Source organism: Rhinoderma darwinii, chromosome 7 (assembly GCF_050947455.1).
Source record: "Rhinoderma darwinii isolate aRhiDar2 chromosome 7, aRhiDar2.hap1, whole genome shotgun sequence".
In the NCBI taxonomy this organism is placed as follows: Eukaryota; Metazoa; Chordata; class Amphibia; order Anura; family Rhinodermatidae; genus Rhinoderma; species Rhinoderma darwinii.
This window is the reverse complement of record NC_134693.1, coordinates 104,219,096-104,242,837: the sequence shown is the minus strand read 5'-3', so window position 1 is coordinate 104,242,837 and position 23,742 is coordinate 104,219,096. Positions and strand designations below refer to the sequence as shown.

The following is a 23,742-nucleotide window of genomic DNA, read 5'->3' as shown; positions in this document are numbered from 1 at the left end:
ACATTCTGTCATCTAAGAAAGAGGGTGACCTGTGGATTGCCCTACCGCTCTATCCACCCTTGTGTCTGAGGATCAAGCAGCATGGCTGTGACCCTGTGCACAAATCGAGGTCCATATAGACATGTTTTGACGAGTTTGTTGCGGAGGAACTTGAGGGGTCTGCACAGAGCCCTGATCTCAACCCCATCAAACACATTAAGGATGAATGACAACATCAGTGTCACCTCACAAATGCTGTTTTGACTGAATGGGAACAAATTCCCAGAAATAAAAATTCCAAAAGCCTAAATTTCACAGAAAGTTGTCACAGAAGAGTGGAGACTGTTATAGCCGCAAAAGGGGGCCCAACTCTATGTTATCCCCCATGGTTTTGGAATATTATGTCCACCAAGCTCCATCACTTATTATAGCCCTGTTTGCCATCCTATTCACCAGGAAGCCCTAGGTCCCTAGGTATCTATCATAGGTGTATTGTGAATAATTCATCTATACTTCTTCTACACTTTACATTTTCAGAACACAAAAAAATTTCACAACATTTCATTAATTTTATTATATATATTTTCAAATGTATTACATACGGTATATAAAATAAACATTACACAACAGTTGATGGACAGTAGTGCGTACAAATGCGGTAATCCTTTTATATATATATATATATATATGACACATTCTGTTTATAATAATGCCATTCTCATATTCAGAAGTGTTTTATCTGCACTGAGCATTATAAATCAATATCAACATCTCAGATCTCCATTCATGCCGTTGTTACACATGGAATAATTTGATTATAAATAAATTAAAAGGAAATTTGTATTTTCTGACATGGTGTTTCTAAGGTAACATATTACAAAACCTTTTAGTTATCTCTTAGGGTATGTTCACACGGCGGGGGTCCGTAACGGCTGAAATTACGGGGATGTTTCAGCCTGAAAACATCCCCGTAATTTCAGCCGTACCGGCATGTGCAGGCGCTTGAACGCCGCGTCATTTACGGCCATAATTAGCGCTGCTATTCATTGGAGACAATGAATAGCGGCTCCAATTACGGCCAAAGAAGTGACAGGTCACTTCTTCTACGCGGGCGTCTATTTACGCGCCGTCATTTGACAGCGGCGCGTAAATATACGCCTCGTGTGAACAGACAAACGTCTGCCCATTGCTTTCAATGGGCAGATGTTTGTCAGCGCTATTGAGGCGCTATTTTCAGACGTAATTCGGGGCAAAAACGCCCGAATTACGTCCGTAAATAGGCCGTGTGAACATACCCTTAAAGGGGTTGTCTGGATGTTCATAAATATGATTTAAAGAGAACCGGCAAATATGACAGTCCTTTTTAAATGGGAACATCAGTGTGTCTTAATAGAGTTATACTAGTAAGTGTTTTTCCATCTACTAAACAGCCCCTTAACCTGCCAAAAGAGCAGAACTGAAAAAAACACTCCCTTGTTCCGTAGAGTCTTACTTATGTATCACAAGATCTCTCTCAGCATGCATCACATGATCCTTTTCAGAGCTGCTTTATGGCTGAGATGGATCTTGTGATTCACCTTTGGGGATCTGTGTAATGGCACTCACTAGATTAACTCTGTTCGGGTATCATCATACTAGTGTTCTAATTTTAATAGATCATAGTGACGGGTTCTCTTTCAATTAACGGAGCTAAAGATGTACTGTAATCTCCTACTACAGCATCAGTTACAATTTGGAATTTGTTGTTGGGGGAGCTTGTTTGGCTACAAATCATCCTACCATCCATCCAAAGATCAGTGCTCATTAACTGATTTGTAATTATTGACACTGTGCTATATAATATATATATATATATATATATATATATATATATATATATATATATCTGTACTCTAGAGGACCCCGTGGTACTGCTGTATGCTGATTATCTTTCCGAAAACTTCCTGTATTTAATGAGCTGCCTTTTTTTATGTTAAATATGCCTTATCACAATTTTTATTGAACTTGGTGGAGGTCCATCTCCATGGACCCCAAACAAAGTGCCTTTAGGACTCCTAGAACAACAGTGACCCTTTCAGTAGTCTTGTCCTTATATCAGAAACCCTAACACTATGGGGGGGGGACACTTATTAAATACTCTTGCGTAGAAAAGCTGAATTTGTGACAATTTTTTTTTGCAACTTTTCATTTTTTAGAAGTGGGCAGGGACATAAATTTTACTTTATGGTGCATGGATGGCCAGAGAGATGCCTAATTTATTAAGAGGGGTGCACTTTTTAGATTATGACTGGTGAATTAAACGCCAGTCTTAATAAGTTCCCCCGTGTCTTTTATAGTAGAAGAATAATTGAGGTAGAGACAAACAGTAATGCCTCAAGCACACATCCGTGGCCCTTTTTACAGCCGCAAGTCACGGATACGCAATAACACAGACCCAACATGGATGGCTTCAGTGTGCAGTCCGTCGTTTTAACGGACTATTGAACAGAATGGCCGAGACTGATCCTCAAAAATGGACCGGACTAGAACCTGTTCTATAATTTGCGGAGCGGTCACACGGATCGAAAATAGCGGAAATGTGCATGGCCCCATAGCAATGAATAGGTCAGTGTGATATCCGTTAAAAAAACCTGATAGCCCACTGAAGAAAATCACTGAAGTGTGCTTGAGGCCTAAATCTTATATTTTAGACAATTGGTCCCCAAATGTCTTTACTAAATAATAATAAACAAATAGAATAAAATACAGAGTAATAATGGTATTCCCCTTTAAAGGGTTCAGATAGTGCTTCATTGATCTCTTTAAGAGGGGAAAGCAATAAAATTAAAGCAGCACCTCAAGCTCTTGTAGGCAGGGTTCTTACTTTATCTGGTTACCTCCATATTAGAAACAGTTTTTATTATACTTTGCCAGGAACATTGGAGCAGATGTTGGCTTTAAAGTGTTAGAAAAATTCATAATCATTTTTGATATGTGAACTTCCCACTGATAACACACACTGCTGGATCTCAATACAATTTCCTTTTGTAACACGTCACTAACCTAAATTTGATTTGACCCCGTCATGTTACTGAAATCTCAAAAATATTTGTGCCTCAAAATAGAATATCCAGCAGCTTTTTTTCCTCCTCATTCCCCATGACTGTAAATGTCCAGGTCATCAATACGTGTGATATGTAATTCCCAGGGGAAGAAATTCTCTAGTTGCGATTTCCTTTTTCCCTTGGTAACAAGAAGTTCCATGTCACTATTGTCGGTTAGGCGAATCAGGTCACCGTCTGGATCCTTCATATTTAGAGCCAAGTTAATTCCAGGGAACTGATTTCTGGATGAGAACATGGTTAAGAATGTGTTAAGCAGCAAGCAATGAATCAACTTACAACATAGTTACATAGATTAAAAAAAGAAACATTTTCATCAGTTCAACCTTTCTTGGATCTTTCCAGAGGAAAGCAAAATAAAACCACTTGAGCGATTGAGGTAAATTTTGCATTATGATTTGGGGGGGGGGGGGGTTTAAACTTTCTCACCGAAGAGAACTACGATGAAGAATGTTCTGAACTCCAAAGCTTGGTTTCAATACCTTAAAATCTTTCTCCATGTACACAGCTGTATTACATATCCACGTTGTACATATACCTAATACAGCCCCCATAGTCTGTTATGGGCCCATACTGTACCTACCTGTGCCTCTGATTTCACACAGAGGTACATGGTTACATTATAGCATCCAGGGGGCACCGATTATTCTGCACAAATATTTCTATCTGCCCAACTTATGCTTGAAAGGGAAACATGTCTAGTTTAGCCACACACTAAAGCGTGAGACAATTCTGAAAGGTCAAAATCCCAGATCTCTTTCTTTCTACTAAAACCCTGAGTGTACACATAATGGAAGGGGTAAGCCAGTAAAAAGTGATCTTCTGACATTGGTAAAAGTTGTCTATTTCGATTATATCACATGACCACTGGATGTGACATCAGATGAAGATGGACAACCCTTATCCATACCCATATTGTACTGTACATTTAGTGCAAGCATTATATTGGTCCCTTTATTTGTTATTAGTCGCACATGTTTAACTCCTGGAAAACCCCAGTAAGGAGATCTTTCAGATATCATCAGTTCACAGTGCATTGGTCTGAAGAAAATGGTATAGATCAATACACAAAAATTAAAACGATATATTTAAAAAACGACCTGGGGACTATTATTTTAAAGGTTTCCGCAATACTCTTGGCATAATGGAAAACTATACTGCAAATAGTTCAGCTTGTCTGGACAATTAAGTCATATAACAAAAATGGACTTTTCTATAGCAGCTATTGATTTTCTAAAAATACCAATACTGTATACTGTAGCTGTGTTGAGAAATGCTGCCCATTAGTAGAGTGACCTTCCTTTCACCAAGGAAAATGCCCCCTTCCAGTATTAAAGTATTGAAGTATTAAGTAGTAAAGTATTGTTTTTATTATACAGTTAATTATCTCATTTTATGTCCGAAATTTAGATTTTACCGTATTAATTGTAGCAGTTCATTGTAAGACGGCCGTTTCTTCACATCCTCTTCTAAGGGAATATCTCTGTAACATAGAAGATTGTATACATCTGTGTGCTGCACTGCCATGATTTGAACAGTGACTAGAATAGCATCCCCTACCATGGGGCAGACATACCATTTTGGACAAGGGCCCCAGTAGGTGAAGGGGCTCACTGTCACCATAAAAACCATAAAAAAAGCTGCTAGTGTCTTAGCTTTAGATTCCATGTAAGGGACTGAGCTAATGAAATTCATAGCTCACAATTCCTGTAGGGTTGTTAGACTTACAGGAGCTGCTCTATGATGAGCCATTTAGGGTACCCAAACACGTAGCCGATTTGTTTCAGTTTTTCCACAGCGTATCCTCAGCATTTCCGCAACACAATGTGCACGTGTTATTAGGCTATGTTCACACGGAGTATTTTGCAGGCGGAATTTCTGCCTCAAAATTCAGTTTGGAAGTTTGAAGCAGATTTTCCTCTCCCTGTACGCCGATTTTCGCAGCGTTTTTCGCTGCGTTTTTCACCCGTGGCCAATGAGCGCCCCTGGCATAAAACGCCGGGAAATACGCTTTCTCTGCCTCCCATTGATGTCAATGGGAGGTCAGAGGCATAAACGCCCGAAGATCGAGCATGTCCTTTCTTTCTCCCGCGAGACGGTTTTACCGCTCGCGTGAAAAAGACGCCTCCGCCTCCCATTGAAATCAATGGGAGGCATTTTCAGGCCGTTTTTGACGAGTTTTGCGACACGGTTTCTGCGTCAAAACGCGTCAACAAACTCTGTGTGAACATAGCCTTACAAGCAGATTTTGTTGCAGATTTCACCCCTTCTATATTGAAATGGATGAAACCCACAGTGAACATCCAAAACAGAATGAGAAAGCTGGGGATGAAAATCTGCAGCATGCTCTGTTTTCCACGCAGAAAATTTTCAGCAGCATGTGGATGAGATTTTTTTTAACATCATTCACTTGCCTACCACAGTCATCCGCTGTGGATTTTCTGTCTGCAAATCAAAAATCTGCAACAAATCTGCTACGCTGCGTGTACAAATGGGTCATAGAGAACAAGGGGCCCATATTCTATTCTTGCACAGGTGGCCCTTAGTTGTCTATGTCCGTCCCTGCGCCTACCATAATTACCTGATTGAGCACACATCATAATCGTGGAAATAGCAACGTAGCCAGCTGACAGGAAACTTTTCATCAGGAAGATCTTTGATGATTCTCACAAAGGACTGTGGGAAAATACCTACTCCATCAGCAGTAGATCCCTGATAATCAAACCAGGACAAATTCTTTAATTGTATACAATGCATCACTTCTAATAATTTTACTCCAATTACACATATACACATGACTATCCCCATATAAAGTAGTCACCTGAACAAAAGCACAAGTTTCAGGAGTGCTGTTTTGCTAAGTGTGTTGCTTAGAAACAGATGCCACATGGAATGGGTGACAAAGCCATGCCACTCTATCCTAGAAAGGAGCTGGGGTCACATGACAACAGACTACAAACAAACCGTGTGGGGAAAAAGTATGACTGCAGGTTTAGACTACACAGGGAATGTTTGTAGTCTCCGTCCATGGAGAAACATAGATCTACATAAGAGTTGTAGACACAAAACAGTTGGAGATTTTTTAATGAAGACTATTTGCCATGTTCATTTTTTTTTATATTACTGCAATAAAACAGTTGCAAGGCTTGTGGCTTTAAAGAGAACATAAGCCATATTATTGAACTATGGAGCTAATGCACACTTTGTCCACAAATATGAGTCCACTTTGGCCGTCGCCAGCACGCAGAATGCAGGTTTGCTCAGAATTTTCAGTCAAAACAGTATTATGATGTCACTGTTACCTTATGACACAATATAATCTATGCAAATGAGCCTTCAAAGGAGACATTTTAAAGGCAAATAACACCAAATAACCACCTACAACAGAACTGTTTTGTATGGAATAACCTCTACCCAATTATATACATTGTGGACATTGTGTGTATTAGGATAACAGCTTTTGGCTTTATAGACCTCTATTCTATTCAGAAATAGCAGGTTAAAAAAAAATGAAAAAAAAAATTTTTCATACACTGATTGGAAAATAAATGTGCTACCTGTTTTCTTCCCATATCACTTGTTATAGTACAGATCTATATTAAATCATTGTCTAGTGCCCTGAGAACTCAGGGAAATCCTTAGTCACATTTCTCTGCTAGAGCCCGAAAAATGGGGATGGCCAGTCTGCTCCTTCTTCTCTAAGATTAATGTTGCATTCCATAAAAGAAATGTCTGTATTGTTTTTTAGAAACACAAGTGATACTTGCATAAGTGATTATTAAAAAATGAGCAAGTTATACAATTTTACCTATTCTATTAAAGTAAATGAGTTCTGGAGTAGATGGTTATTACGTTTCATTTTCCTTTAATGATTCTCACGTGATGGCTCATTTGCATAGATTCTATTGTGTCACAAATGGGCAGAGTGAACAAATATCTGAGGACTGCATAATACTAATACTATGGCGTCTATACTTTCCAGGACACAAGCTGGATATTTTCAAGAGACTTTGGTTACCTGTATACATTGTAATTCATTATTTGATAATAGAATTGAACAACAAATGCATTCACATCGGTCAGTCAAACCCAATGGAATGATCATTATGATTATGCGAAGAATTTATCAAGCTTTCTCTGCCAGTTTTTTGGCATAGAAAAGTCACAGAAGGAACCAAAAGTCACAATTTTTTTAGGATAATCACAGCTTTTGGCCTTTTAATGCTGCCCTTGCTACTATTTATGGCATATGTTATAGTGGAAATCAACGTCAGCTCCAAGCCAGATTTCACTCTGTGGGGCGTAAAAAGGTAGAAGCCCGTGTTGGGCCTCGTACCTTGTCTTCCCCTGATCAGATTACCCCCAACCCCCATTTTCCCCTTCAGAAAATGACAACCGCTTCTCTTCTTCCGTCCAAGTCCCCTCAGCCTGACACAGCTACTCGTTGTCAAGACCTTGAATTAGTTGTAATGTTGAGGGGACCCAGAGGGGAGAAAAGAAGAGGAGAGGTGAGGAGAGTATCACTTTTTAAATTGTTTTTATTTTCGATTGGGGAGTGGGAATGGATGGTGCGTTGTGCCACAATTAAGGTTGCACGGCCACGGTTACGACCAGCGGGAAGTTGGGTCAAACTTATTAAGAGGTGTGTGCCACTTAATAAATCTGTTATATCTTATTTCAGTGGAGCAGACAGCTTATGAAATGCCACTCTTAGTAAATCTTCCCCTATGTGAATATATAATTTATGATCAGGGTTTTACTTTAAAACTTTCATAAACTATTAATAAAACTCAATGACATTAAAATGTGCAGTAAATGGATTTATGGCACAGTATTTCCAGGTGGAAAATTTTCATGAATGCAGGCCCTATGACATATGCCATAAGATAGTTAAATTGATTATCCAACCCCATGAATTTTTTAAAGGAAAAAAAAAGCTGACAATGGTATAAAATAACAAAAGGGGTAATACTCATTTTACCAATCTCCTGCCACTCCCATGTGGACGCTTGCCAGGTCCCCCTCCAGACTTTGTTTATCTGGCTCCAGTGATCACGTGTCATTTTGACATGTAACTGATGTAGCCAACCACTGTCTGTAGCGGTGATGTCAGTGGGGTCAACACCTCACCATTACAGCCAGTGATTGGTGGCAGCAGTCTCGTATTGAGACAACACATTATCGCTGGAGCCGGGTAAACAAAGTCCGGCCAGAACTAGGGAAGTGTCCAGATGGGAACAACAGGGATTTGGTAAAGTGAGTATTAATCCTTTTGTTATTTTAAACCATTGCAAGCGGTTTGTAAAAGATCTTATATGGCTAGAAAACTTCTTTAATGAAAGAAGTTACCATGTTCCCTGTATTAATTCTTCTAATATTGCTTGCAGTCTCTCGCCTCATCTCCTTAAAATAGATGGATAATGCCCCATTTTGGAGAATTTCTTCTAGAACACAGGCAGTATCTACAAGGCATTTTTGCATTAATGTGCATTGCAGTATGGAAAATATATTCACCTGATCATCGCAGGTAAGAAGGATGACATGTTAGAAGAGTCAGTACTATGAGATAACAGCAGATCTTTGTAATGATGCACATGAGATTGATACTTATACTTTATTCCCTTGTTATCTTCAAGAGACATTGGATTACCATATACAACATCTCAGTGTAATCCACTGCAGACCATAAACACCAGCAAAGCAAATACTTACATCAAAAGAGTGACCGATGAACTCAATGCACCAAGTTTGGCCCCAGAAATAAGAAATTTTGAGGAACATTGTTTAAAGAAGAAAAGAAGACATCTAACCATCTTAACTATAACCATCTTTATGAAACCAAAAAAGAAATTGCCATGTGCAAAACAGTAGAAGGCAGAATCACAGATATAATAAGGTGACCCAAATGGTCCAGCAATGGTTCAGTCACATATACATGGCTGCTGAGGACGGACCATGAAATATATTGTTCTGTTGAATTATTCATTTTATTGCTATTTAATATATTTTTTATGTTTAAGTTTTTTAATCCGGGTCGACATTATTTTTAAATGAAAATTCAGGGAGTACACATAGCCTTAGATTTCTCAGGACATAGATTAGTGCTCAGAATTTGTTCTAGTCTAAAAAATGGATTGGAATAGGAACCTCTTTCGATCTATCCTTTTACTTTACAAATGGCTGAATTGCATTTTGGCTTCTTCTTCACTGTCAGTGTATTTGTTTGAATAGAACTGCTCATCTAAAATAAATGTAGTTTCCACAGAAGCATTTGGTTAAACATGGCAAATTACCATTATTATTGATGAGGGTCTTATCTTATCTAACTAATAGAATATTCCCATATGCAATGGTATACACAGATAGTAAGGGGCTCCAAAGCAAAACTCAAAATGAGATCTGTTATTGGTTCATGCCCTCGCATCCCAACATTCCAGGTGAGAGACCAGCACTTCTTGCCCCCTCCCTCATCCCCTTTGCATTATTTGTAGAGAGATGGACAGACAGCATGACCTTCTGGTCCCTCGATCACTTTCTAATGTACCAGTGATTGTGTATAGGGGGAAGAATTTTCATATTTCTAGAGGAAAAGCGGATAGGGCTAGCCTGAGTTGGGTCCCATTTCATTGCCAAGTGGGTTCTGTTGGTGACTCGTAAAAGAGAATTATTGGCATCTATTAATATTTAATTCATTTTTTCGTTCTTTTTAAAACCCAACCTACACCGCATTTTCTTACCTCCAACCAGTTCTGGTTGACTCGACTCAAAAGATATATGAGCTCTCCGCTTTTAAAGCTAAGTTCTTGGTTAGCGTTCCCTTTAAAGTCAAAGAGAGCCTAATATATAAAATAAAAACATTACATTAATTAGAAAAACGATAGACAGACAGATAGCTAGCTAGATATATAAGTCTCAGCAAATTTTAGCAGATCAGAACAGCTGTTATCCATCTATGGTAATGTCTTTTATGCGTGAACCTCAACATCTCTACCAAATAGGTATTAATGTCATTAAAAATGTTAGCAGAATGTGTTTGTCACCAGGCCAGTAGCTATGAACTAAACCAGATAAATAGAAAAATATTCAATAGATAGATACATAAATATGAGATGGATGGATGGATGGATGGATGGATAGATGGATGGATGGATAGATAGATAGATAGATAGATAGATAGATAGATAGATAGATAGATAGATAGATAGATAGATAGATAGATAGATAGATAGATAGATAGATAGATAGATAGATAGATAGATAGATAGATAGATAGATAGCTGTATGGATTAGAGATTATATGCTGCCATTACCCTTTTCTACTAAAAACTGGATGTTCTAGAATTGAGGCTGTTTAGGGCTATATAAGAAAATTTGAGGGAGTTGAAATTGATGTTAAAACCATCTTTAAATATTCAGCTAAATTCAGCAGACTATAAAATGCAGTGGACTGGCAGGTAAGTCTCAATACTGAGAAGTATAGCTTTCACTGCATTGCAGCTTTCCTGTGTTCTCAGCTTTCGCTCCGTATATAAACCACGGTGAGAAGCCTCATTGGAGCATTAACCCTATGTCTTTGCTCCAATTGTGCACTGATTAAAAAGCAGTCAAGCAAAAGTGCAAAGTCCACATGCGCTTACCAGGAAGAAAAAGATGAGCAGATGCAGAACGAGGCAGGAAGGTCACAGTGAATACTGTTTAGCCAAACTGACTTACAGATATAAGGGACATCTACATTTTATTCATTGATAAGAACCTATTATGGGCCTCATGTATCAACATATTATTAGCCAATCCAGGGCCGGCCATAGGGGTATGTGACCAGTGAAGTCGCACAGGACGCATCTCCTGTCACTACTGAAGGGGGTGCCACTGGCCATGATCAGCCCCACTTGTACCTTTTGCTAGTAGGGATGTTCTCATTCTGAAGCAGGGATAGTCTTATCAGAAAACTGCTTCATATACAGGGAGTGATTCTGCTAATAAATGTATTAGCATTTTATGCAATTCTCTAATGTATTCGGTTTCCCAAAAGTAATCCTACACTTTAAACAGAACTTGCCAGACAAAAGGTGTCATTCAGGGTAAGTGTTCTTCCAAATGTATTTTATAATTTTTATTATATTATATTGAGTGCATTTAATGTTTTTAAACAGTGTATATAGTGTATCCATTCAATTATTTTTTTCCACTTATTTTACCAGGCACCTAGCATAAGTATGTGGGGCACAAAATAACTAATTTTGACCTTTGTTACTCATAATAGCATAATGAGCCCCCGCTCTGTATATGACACAATTTCATTTACATAGACATCTAATCAGAGCTTTAATTTACAGTATCTGAATACATAGATCACAGGGACAGATACTTTATCTGCCTATTATAGGAAAAAGAGACACCTAGCTTTGAGCTCTACTCTATAAATACATTATTCTGCTCATTATATTGAGCGACCGGAATCCTTAGTGCAATGCCAAGTTTGTCTAGAACAGTTACTGAAGATTATGGTATGTAATGATGTTAAACGTTATACCATTAACATTGGATCATTGAAAGTATATGGTAATCAAATTGAATGTATCTTATTAGGGAACGGGCCAGGATGAATCAGGTGAACTGGTGACCCCAGAGGGTGAACTTCATTTCTAGGGGCATAGATAATCCTAGAGTTGTATAATAGAGTTTACATCTTAATGAAATATTTGAATAACTACTTCTTCCATATAATGGTATTACCTCTGCCCGGGGTCTTTCCATATCTGAAATGTGTGCGGGATTCTTCTTACTGCCAGAAAAGAAACACAGATTACTCCATGGCTCAATAACACTAATGCTGTCTTATACTGAAAAATAATACAAACTTCAGCAACTTTAGTTTCACAGAGCTACAAACCACAGTATATATAATATATAATATATATAATATATAATATATATATATATATATATATATGTATATATATATATATATATATATATATATATATATATATATATATATATATATATATATATATTATTAGAGACTTATGTCATGCTGTACTGATTTTGGTTGGTCGATTACACCAAGCTGTAATCTAGGGGCATGTCAGATCAATAGAATGCGACCAAATGTGTTCCAACTTCCAACTGCTCAGTACAGTGAGTGGTTCCAAATATTTAATAGGGAAAAGATTTTGCATGCCCATGACATGGAAGTCAACCTTATCTATTTTTTTTGTATTTTAGGCATACGTACCTAATCTAAAACCTGTCATATCAAACATACTGTCCTATCTATGGAGGACGATTTGTAACATTGATTTCAATCCCTGCTCACTCTTGTCTTATGAGTCCAGTGGGAGGAGTGACTCAGTGATTTTTCAGCCTTCCTTGTGTGAGTGGCATACAGTGATAGCTGTCAATCACTATGTAGGACCACCCACAGGACTCATAAGCACACAGTGAGCAGGGATCTAAATCAATAATTTCCAATTTATATTGAATATTTTCCCACAAAACTATACATCAACCTAATCAGTTCCTCCAGTTTTATAACATGCGTCCCACAGCTAGGACAGCATGTTCAAAGGTACAGGATCCCTTTAAGGGCAGATTGAGCAGTTGGAAAATCAGGTATTGCAAAATGGTCCCAACAGTTGAGAGGGTGCATAGGTGCCCCAGCGGGCCGACTAGAGGACATCTGTCTGATGCAGTGCATTGAATTACTTTCCATTACCAAATAGTAGATGAGCAAACTAAGGGATATATGATAAATAAGCATGTGGATGCAACTAACCAGACAATGTCAAAGTAGTAGTAGGTCACCTTAATTTTGCAATATAAACCCCTTACGGACATAGGATATTTTCAGCCTCAACAACCTGGCTAAATCTAGCAATTTTTTTGTAAACTATGATCTACCAGCTATATTTTTCTAGAGTAGCCGAAATTGTGACACTATTGTGTACAATTTTTTTTTAATCGAAATTGTTGTGGGGGTTTATTTTTCAGTGTTAAGACTAAAAAAATGACCAAAATGTGTACAAATGGCCATAAGCATTTTTACTTCTCTAATTCTTAGGCGTATTGTTAAGATTACTTTAAAATAAAAAGGATATATTCACTTTCCAATACAGACACTTTGATCTATGACATGAGTAGTTTTGGTCAGTTGGGTCTGCAGTTCAAGTTAGTATTGTCAGCGACCTTTTGGATTTTTTTGCTTTAATTTTTTTAGCCTTTTTTTTGTTTTGACTTTTTAAATTCTAGCCCTCCTTTTTACACATCGTCTCCCCCCCCCCCCCAACACTCTTCCCCCAAAAGGTCAGAAATATAGTTAGGGCTGCCTCAGATTACTTTTTATTTCACTGAAAACTTTTGACAGCCAGTCACTTAATCTGCCAGATATTTTAAATGAAGTCGCCATGTCTGTTGTAGTGATGCCAGTATTCCCAACATGTGGATCCAGGGCAGTCTCTGTGTATCCCTACCATGGCTATTGAGAAAGACATGATATGCTGAATATGCAGTTTACAGTGAAGATCATACATTTTCCGAGTCTGAGGGCGTAACCTGCGCAAGGCTCGAGGAATCCTTTCACTGTCATTTGCTGTTTGGTAGAAAAATAACCGAAGATCTTCATCCAATAGAGTCCAGACAGGTGAGTTCAGAAGTAGCTGTAGAACAGACATGGAGTAGACATTGTAAGGCATTTCCAGAAGTGGCTGTATGAAAATTAAATTGAACCTTCAATTTAAAACCACTATATTATTTAAAGGGAGTGTCCAAGATTAGAAAAATTATAGGTATTGTAGGTTAACTGCATTGAAGTTACAGGGCTGAGCTGCAATACCACACACAACCTATGGACATGTGTGGCACTGTTTTTGGAAAACGTACAATCTTCCTCAATTACGGATAGGAAATCCCTGCCACCGCAATGAATAATTTATCTCCAAATCTCAGAAGTATGCCTTAAAGGAAGCATTTTGAGACTGCTCCTATTCTGCTATAATATTTTGTTATATATATTTCATGCTATAACAAGCCTAAATAATAACAATATGTATATAAGTTTCTGTCGGTCTCAGAATTCGCAGCCCTAGTGGATACTGACCTCCCTAAAAGCCGGGAGAACAGCCCAGGTAGTAGTCGGCGGGATGGTAATGCAGGTAAGGCAAGACAATTAGTAGTTGTAGGGGATTCTATAATCAGGAAGATGGATAGAATAATTACTGGGAGGGGCTGGTGATGATCCTACTGTCGTGGTCCATGTGGGTACCAATGATAGAATACATGGTAGGTGGAGGAGCCTTAAGAATAATTTTAAAGAACTAGGCTACAAGCTGAAGGGAAGGACCTCCAAGGTAGTATTCTGAGGAATACTGCCTGTGCCATGCGCATCACAGGAAAGACAGCGGGAGCTCAGGGAGTTAAACGCATGGCTGAAGTATTGGTGTAGAGGAGAAGGCTTTGGGTTCCTACAGCACTGGTCTGACTTTTCATTGGGGTACAAACTGTATTCTGCAGATGATTTGCACCTAAATGGAAGGGGGTCCGCTGTGCTGGGGGAAAGAATTCTAGCTGGGGTGGTGGAGTATTTAAACTAGGGCTGAGGAGGAAACTCAATGTAGAAAATAAAGGGGTAGTTAGGTTAGAGAGGGGTGAGACTATATTGGTGGGGGGAGCATTAGACGGTGGGGAGAGGACTAGACAACAGGACAAGGAGATAGTTTTGTTACAAAAGAGCAATGAAAATAAAAATGCCCAAATAATGTAAAGTAATCACATTTCTGATACTGAAAGGTCTTCCCCGGGTAATTATAGACCAGTAAGCTTAACATCCATCATGGGGAAAACGTTTGAGGGGCTATTGAGGGACTATATACAGGATTATGTGACAAAAATAGTATTATAAGTGACAGCCAGCACGTTTTTACTAAGGACAGAAGTTGTCAAACCAACCTGATTTGTTTTTATGAAGAGGTGAGCAGAAGCCTAGACAGAGGGGCCTCTGTGGATATAGTGTTTTTGGACTTTGCAAAGGCATTTGACACTGTCCCCCATAGACGTCTAATGGGTAAATTAAGGACTATATGTTTAGAAAGTATAGTTTGAAATTGGATTGAGAATTGGCTCAAGGACCGTATCCAGAGAGTTGTGGTCAATGATTCCTACTCTGAATGGTCCCCGGTTATAAGTGGTGTACCCCAGGGTTCAGTGCTGGGACCACTATTATTCAACTTATTTATTAATTATATAGAGGATGGGATTAATAGCACTATTTCTCTTTTTGCAGATGACACCAAGCTAAGTAGTATTGTTCAGTCTATGGAAGATGTTCGTAAATGCAAGCTGATTTCAACACACTAAGTGTTTAGGCATCAACTTGGCAAATTAAGTTTAATGTAGATAAATATATAGTTATGCACTTGGCTATGAACAACCTGCATGCATCATATGTCCTTGGTGGCGCTACACTGGGGGGAGTCACTTGTTGAGAAGGATCTGGGTGTACTTGTAGATCATAAACTAAACAGCATGCAACGTCAATTTGCTGCTTCAAAGGCCAGCAAGATATTGACGTGTATTAACAGAGGCATGGACTCGCGGGACAGGGATGTAATATTACCACTTTACAAAGCATTAGTGAGGCCTCATCTAGAATATGCAGTCCAGTTCTGGGCTCCAGTTCATAGAAAGGATGCCCTGGAGTTGGAAAAAATACAAAGAGGAGCAACTAAGCTAATAAGGGGCATGGAGAATCTAAGTTATGAGGAAAGATTAAAAGAATTAAAGCTGTTTAACCTTGAAAAAAGACGACTAAGGGGGGACATGATTAACTTATATAAATATATTAATGGCACATATAAAAAATATGGTGAAATCCTGTTCCATGTAAAACCCCCTCAAAAAACAAGGGGGCACTCCCTCCGTCTGAAGAAAAAAAGCTTCAATCTGCAGAGGCGACAAGCCTTCTTTACTGTGAGAACTGAGAATCTATGGAATAGTCTACCGCAGGAGCTGGTCACAGCAGGGACAGTAGATGGCTTTAAAAAAGGGTTAGATAATTTCCTAGAACGAAAAAATATTAGCTCCTATGTGTAGAAATGTTTCCTTCCCTTTTCCCATCCCTTGGTTGAACTTGATGGACATGTGTCTTTTTTCAACCGTACTATGTAATTGACAGCATAGCAAACAATGTAAATGTTCTATTTTGCATCCATACTTTTACAGCGTGCAAGCCCCTGAAATCAGTTTTCAAGTGAATACCACAACCGTATAATCATAAAATCAGAGAAGAGATACTTTAATACTAACTTAGACAAATCAGTCAAGTGAAGAACACGTCAAAGAAATATACCACATAAAAATTGGAAAGAGGCGAGGGTGGATAAAAAAATGTAGTAAGATATGCCAAATAAAAAGGATGAAACTACATTCTTCCCCCCCATCACAAGCAAATCTTAGCTTCGTATTTCTTTGTGTATTTATTGATAGAATTGGGTTTGGATCCCATTGGATAGCTAATAAAATGTCTGGGCTTGCAGTGAAGAGGTAACTCTGCATTCATATCCATATCATAGCCCCACTTATCAGGGACGGACAGTGACCACAGATAACCCCTATAAAAGAACAATATATGGGCTATTTGTTATCCAACTTGTAGTTTGATAATTGCAGGGTGCTAGCCATACACCTACTCATTCATGGCTCTCCAGATATTCTGGAGACACAAATAGGAATTAATGTAGCCACAAATTGGACACAAATAGGAATGAATGTAGCCCCTCACATGTGATCACATTTTTCCCATCCCTTGGTTGAACTTGATGGACATGTGTCTTTTTTTCAACCGTACTAACTATGTAACTATGTAAATAGACAGTAGTGAGCACTATAAGTTAGCATTGGGCCCCCCTTGCCTTCAGGGCCCCTGTGCAGCTGCACAAGTTGCACATACCCTATATGGCCAAAAGTATGTGGACACCTGAACATCACCCCTATTTAGGGTTATTGGACATACCATTCCAAAACCATGAGCGTTAATAAGGAGTTGGGCCCCTTTTTGCAGCTAGAACAGCCTCCACTCTTCTAGGAAGGCTTTCCACATATAGTATATGGTATGCTCCTGCTATTTATGATGTTGCATCCTACAAATGTTCTAAGTAAAATATAAAAGGGTTGCCTTCTTTAGATCATCCCTTTTTGTTAGACGGTTCCCCAATAATAAGCTGATCACATTGTGTCCCCCTATACCCAATAGGGTGCTCCCCAGCTAAGCTTCTCAAATACTCCAAGAGCGATGGCATCAGCGGTGATGTGCGGTACTTATTGCCATCACTGCTGAAGCTAGCTAGGAATTTAACAGGTACGTTTTTATATTCTAGAATTTTTTGCTGCCACTTTTTTTTTTTTCTACTTTTGGACAACCACTGTAAGGTTTAGTTATTTTATGTATAGAGGATATTGTACAAAGGAAGTGTTCGTGAACGAGCGCAGCAACTATACCTTCATATAGGCGGTCAAGAGAGGAATGCGAGCCTCAGCAATTTCCTTCTTGTTCCCAACATAAATCTTAGCTGGAAGACAAGGTTATTAGATACATTACACTGGGCACAGCACACATAACAGCTCACACATCAAATACATGTTAAATTAGATTCAGAAAAATGCTGGTCCCATGACAATGGTCACTGACTAAAGGTACAAACAGCAGTGACCACAGCTCATTGCCAGAAAACACGGAACTGCTCTGTCAGTTCTCAAGAGATTCAATAATTCAATTAGTCGTTTACTTCATGCTCTAAAAAAATAAAAAATACTTTGGCTACTTACCCGGTAATGGTGGTAGGGTGCAGATATAAGGGGCTATACCGTTCTCAGGTCCATAATTGACTTCAAGCTTTGCGTGTAGACTAAAGAACTGGCTATATCTCCTGTATATAAAATACTTAGATCCACCTTTTGTTTTGACCTCGATCACAAATGTCTGCAGCGAAAAAATAAATAATTGAGGTGTATTCTGTGACCTAGAAATTGGGGATCTTTAATGTAACAGTGGAAGAATAAGAGATCATCACTCAACTAATTTTTGACATTAATAAGGTTTTTTTTCAATTATTCAGCTCCCAAAAGTATAATTTAGTTGATTATTCGTTATGAGTTGACAGAGGTGCACGGCTAACCAAGACAGTGGTCACTTGGGTCTGAGATCAAGGTTTGTTTCACATCTTAAATGAGTTCCCTCAGTAGCAAACAGAGACCTTCAGTGACATAGCAGCCTTCGGGAAAAATAGTATTGGGACTGCGATCATTTACCAGGTGGCACTGTTATTTCCTTCTCTTGCAACCACAGCTCTATCCTGGCCAGGGTTGCAATTACAGAGACTATATGGCTTTGAGGAATTGATGTAGCCATAATGGCCTGGTGATTAATGGCTAAAGTTGGCCATAGACATTAGATACCTATTGGCTGAACAATGTTTTGGACAACAGCTGCCAGCATATCCCTATTTGAGCAGACATTTTATTTTGATAGGTGATAGGGCAGCTGCACCTACCTGTGCAATACTTGTTACTACAGATGGACTGTATGGTAGCTTTCATAGGCATTAGACTGTTGGTGAATCCTACTGAAATAACAGAAATGTAACGTCTTTGTCCACGTTAAGACGCATGAGTAGACGATCTAACCCCATTATATACTGTTTAGGTCCCCAGTCATTACAAGCTGTGCGGGCAGAATAAATTCTGTTCTTATGGAGGCGGGCGGAGTCTGATAATAATTTGGAGATATATATATATATATATATATATATATACTACTGCTTACATAGAATACTGAAAAACCACTTCTCTCTTCTATGTCTGCGATATGGGCTGATACAGCAACATCTTCTGGAAGCTGCTCAAAGTCACTAGTAGAATAAACAAAGGACATAAAAATCTTAAAAATGAAAAACAGATGTTACACAATGAATATTCTGTACAGCCGCAAACAAAAATTGTCTAACCTGCCCTAGATAAATAAAAGCCAACTACTGACTAGTTCTTATGCATTCTAATATAGGTATATTTTTGGAATCTTTGAGGCGCACAATCAAGTCAAATCCATTTAGTTGAACTCGCTGGAAGCAAATTCTGTTGACGTGACTTCGGTTTAGCAATAATTTTTACATATATCGTGACAATCTGGACACAGCTGTTCTCTGTTACAGTCTCAAAAGATGGCAGATGATAGCAGTACCTCTGGGAAAGTGCATCATTTATGCCAGTCACTAATGTTAACAAGCTATATGGTAATTTAATGCTACTGTGAACATATCTTAAAGGCTAGGTCCAACTTTGCAACCATGTTATTACTTTAATGCGTCTAAAATAGAAAATGGAACAACTTTGCAGATAGTCTTAGTTAAAAACGTTTTCTATCTAAAGCACCTATGCAAATCTATTAGTCTCTATGGTTACAGACTAGAAACTAACCCTGTTTAGTATCACCATGCAAATGTATGTTAAAAATACATAGGGGATAGACGGAATGGAGTGTGACTGCGGGCTCAAACTACACAAGGTTGTTTTTTTGTAGTCTGTAACCATGGAGACACATTGGTCTGAATAGGAACTGCAGATAAAGAAATTGTAGTTTTTTAATCAAAATTATTATTTGTAAAGTTGCTTCATTGTTTATTTTAGATGCATTGGAGCAATAATGAAAGATGGTTGCAAAGGTGACAATAGCCCTTGACCCCCTTGACGCCATGTGCTGAATATTTATGAAGGCCTATTGTTAAGGACCAGCACTGTAAATGTATAGCATAGTGATGATGTAGGCACAGTACATGTCATTAACAGCCATCCTCCCGTGGCAGAGGTGCCTGGCAGTTTATTAAAGACCAATGCATTATGTGTTAAAAAGTTAAATTAATAAGTGAAGGTCCCCTAGTGGGACAAAAAACTTGAATGCAGTTGATTAAAACATAAAAACATATAAAAGAAAAAAGAGAATAAAAAAGGAAAAACACATTATTTTCCATAAAAATAACCTTTATTGAATAAAAGTGATTAAACATAAAAATACCAAATACATATTTGGTATCCCCATAGCCGCAATGTCCAACAGAAAAAAGTTAACACATTATTGATACTGCACAGTAAACAGCGTAAAATAAAAGGCAAAATGTATGTCTTTTTTTGCATTACCACACCAAAAATTGTATAAAAGTTAAACGCTAAGATATATGTACTCCAAAAAAAAAATGCTATTAAATGATGCAAATCGTTTCGCAAAAAATAAGCCCTCATATTTGTATGGAAATTGAAAAGTAAAAAAGTTATGGCTGTCAGAGTGAAGTGAGGTAAAATGAAAACATTCCCTGCACCCTCAAGGCCAATATTGTCTGTGTCCTTAAGCTGTATTTTTTCATTAAGTTCTCATATACATCACTTACCTTTCATCCCTTAGCTGGCGAGGAAGAGACATGATCAGGTAGTATTTGAACGACTGCAGATGTGTCTACCCTGTATAATTGATAAAAACACTTGAGATTGGCTAAAACATTAGCAACATATACTGTATATATATATATATATATATATATATATATATATATGTGTATATATATACTGTAACCACAAGTAAATATTTATGTCTTGGTTCACAAGTCAAGAAGTGCGCGAACCCCGCTGAGCATAGCTTTGAGCTGTAAGAACATCAATTACTTTCCAATTGTATTTTAAAGGCACCTCATAGTTTTAAAATGTTTTCTTAGTACTCAATACTAGCTGTTAAATAATGTGTACAAGACGAGAGGCAGCTCTATGAGTGGGTATGTGTAAGGCAAATGGGATCCTTGGACAGAGGGGACCCAGTCCTGGTTGGTCTCATTGCCTTTGGTGTTGAGAACCTGTGCAGGACTTCTCTCTTCAATTGAACTAGCAAGCAAGGGGTCAGGGATTGGTCCAAGGATCATTGAAAGGTCCTGAGGAAACAAACACTAAGCACTTGAATGGGGGAGAGCTAGTTTGATCCTTTCTATGGGCCCCTCTCTCTTCTATGTACCGGTTTCAAATTTTTTAAGAGACTCATTTTATCAAGACTGTCTAAAAGACACACTAGCCTTGCTGCCTAAAGCAACCAATCAGCACTCAGCTTTTATTTTTAAACTGCTATTGAAAACTGAATGCTGAAAGATGATTGGTTGCTGTGGGCAACATAGCCGGTTTAACAGTTTTGGTAAATGAAGCCCTTATTTAATGTTAGATATGTAAAACCTCTTAAAGGTTACGTTCAAACATAGTGGACTTTCGGCTAGAATTCTCTGTGGAATCTGGGTCGAATTTGCTGCACAACTTTCCACAGCAAATCCAACCAGTGTCAACTTAGGCTGGGTTCACACTAGCATGTTACGTCTGTAAAGGACGGAACGTATTTCGACCGAACACAATGCAGGGAGCCGGGCTCCTAGCATCATACTTATGTACGACGCTCGCTAGGAGTCCCTGCCTCTCCGTGGAACTACTGTCCCGTACTGACAACATGATTACAGTACGGGACAGTTGTCCTGCAGCGAGGCAGGGACTCCTAGCGTCATACATAACTATGATGCTAGGAGCCCGGCTCCCTGCAGTGTGTTCGACTTGCGGCCGAAATACGTTCCGTCCTTTACGGACGTAACATGCTCGTGTGAACCAAGCCTGGGGGTATGCCCAGACGTGGCGGAGTTCTGCATACACTGTCCGCGTTAATGCCGCACATAATCTGCGTTGCAGATTCTGTTGCGGCTTTGCCTAAAATGGGCATTAAATTGATGCGGACTAGCCGTTGCGTATTGAGGGGAAGAGGGTTTCCCTTCTCTCTATCAGTGCAGGATAGAGAGAAGGGACAGCCCTTTCCCTAGTAAAAGAAAAATAAATTCATACTTACCCGGCCGTTGCCTTGGAGACGCGTCCCTCTTTCGACATCCAGCCCAACCTCCCTGGATGACGCGGCAGTCCATGTGACCCCGCTGCAGCCTGTGATTGGCTGCAGCCGTCACTTGGACTGAAACGTCATCCCGGGAGGCCGGACTGTAGGAAGAAGCAGGGAGTTCTCGGTAAGTAGGAACTTCTATTTTTTTTACAGGTTGATGTATCTAGTGATCGGAAGTCACTGTCCAGGGTGCTGAAACAGTTACTGCCGATCGTTTAACTCTTTCAGCACCCTGGACAGTGACTATTTACTGACGTCGCCTAGCAACGCTCCCGTAATTACGGGTGCACACACGTAGTCACCCGTAATTATGGGAGCCTCATTGACTTCCTCAGTCTGGCTGTAGACCTAGAAATACATAGGTCCAGCCAGAATGAAGAACTATCATGTTAGTAAAACCAATATTCTCCGCAGCACACATAACATCTGCGGACTTCATTGCAGAATTTTGACTCTCCATTGAAGTCAATGGAGAAATTCCGCAATGAGTCCGCAACAAGTCCGCTACAGGTCCGCAACAGTCAGTGTATGCTGCGGACACCAAATTCCGCACCGCAGCCTATGCTCCGCAGCGGAATTGTCCGCAACGTGTAAACGAACTCAACTAAAAAGCTGTGGAAAGCAATGGAGAAACGTGTACACGGCGTATTTCCGCTGCGGACTGTCCGCAGCGGAATTCCAGAGCAATTCCACCACGTCTGGTCATGCCCTTACTCTAAAGGCCTGGAATCAGATTTGCAAGTGTGCAGCTGTTGGGATTCAAGTATATAGGATTTACAAAAAGAACTGAGCAGGCTTACTAGGAACCCAATCCATAAGACATTTATAACATGTTGTGAATATGCAAAAAATGTCTGACATGGCAAAACTTCTTATATTTATCAAACATTAAGAACATTTAAAGGCCTGTTTATCTCATTATTGCTCTGTTTAGTAATGCCTAATGCACAATAAATCCAGTCATTTTACTGTCCGGATATGTTGCGGCTACACAAGCTTTGACATCATATTTTGTTGTGGATCCGGGAATCCTGATGACACACGGATGCACAACAAAAGACCCTCAAAACCACTACGGTCGTGTACATGAGACTAAGACTTCTTTTTACACGTAATCTTCTATGTTTGAATGGGAGATAATTCAAAGATTTCGGAATTAACTTTTTTTTTTGAGTCATTTACACGCCGCAATTATCAATATGATAATCTGAGTGAAAATCAACATGTACGAATGTGTCTGAAATGTCAGATTTACATGTATTGCTGCATTCATATAGCAATGCATCAGGAAGCCAACCTGTAATCTTTTTCTTACTTCACAGGAATGAACCCTGCACATAGCTGTTAGGGTATGTTCACACAGCTTATTTTCAGACGTTTTTTGGGCCGTAAACGCCACGAAAAATGTCAAAAGATACGGAGGCTGAATGCCTCCAAACATCTGCCCATTGATTTCAATGGGGAAAAACTGCGTTTCGTTCCCACGGGGCTTTTTTTACGCGGCCGTTTGTAAACCCGGCTCGGAAAAAAACCGCCCCGTACAAAAGAAGTGCATGTTACTACTTGAGACGTTTTTGGAGATGTTTTTCATTGTCTCAATAGACATACAGCTCCAAAAACGGCCATAAAAAAACGCTTGAAGCATAAAAAACGGCTGAAATACAGGGGCTGTTTTCCCTTGAAAACAGCTCTGTATTTTACAGCCGTTTT

General features: G+C 39.0%; 1 protein-coding gene and 1 long non-coding RNA gene across 2 annotated transcripts; one reads left to right on the top strand and one right to left on the bottom strand.

Annotated features, from left to right (window-relative positions):
* Positions 1-1,877: 1,877 nt before the first annotated feature.
* On the bottom strand, positions 1,878-20,544 carry NCF4 (neutrophil cytosolic factor 4). Its single transcript, XM_075832333.1, has 10 exons — positions 20,513-20,544; positions 18,898-18,982; positions 17,901-18,054; positions 17,574-17,644; positions 13,611-13,738; positions 11,817-11,865; positions 9,818-9,916; positions 5,662-5,792; positions 4,498-4,563; positions 1,878-3,304 (listed from the first exon to the last, which is right to left on the bottom strand). The coding sequence occupies exons 1-10, from the start codon at positions 20,542-20,544 to the stop codon at positions 3,109-3,111; spliced, it is 1,011 nt and encodes a 336-aa protein (XP_075688448.1). The 3' UTR covers positions 1,878-3,108.
* Positions 7,047-9,018, top strand: LOC142657297 (uncharacterized). Its single transcript, XR_012849883.1, has 3 exons — positions 7,047-7,109; positions 8,468-8,607; positions 8,717-9,018. It is a non-coding gene; the product is annotated as an uncharacterized LOC142657297 (long non-coding RNA).
* Positions 20,545-23,742: the final 3,198 nt, after the last annotated feature.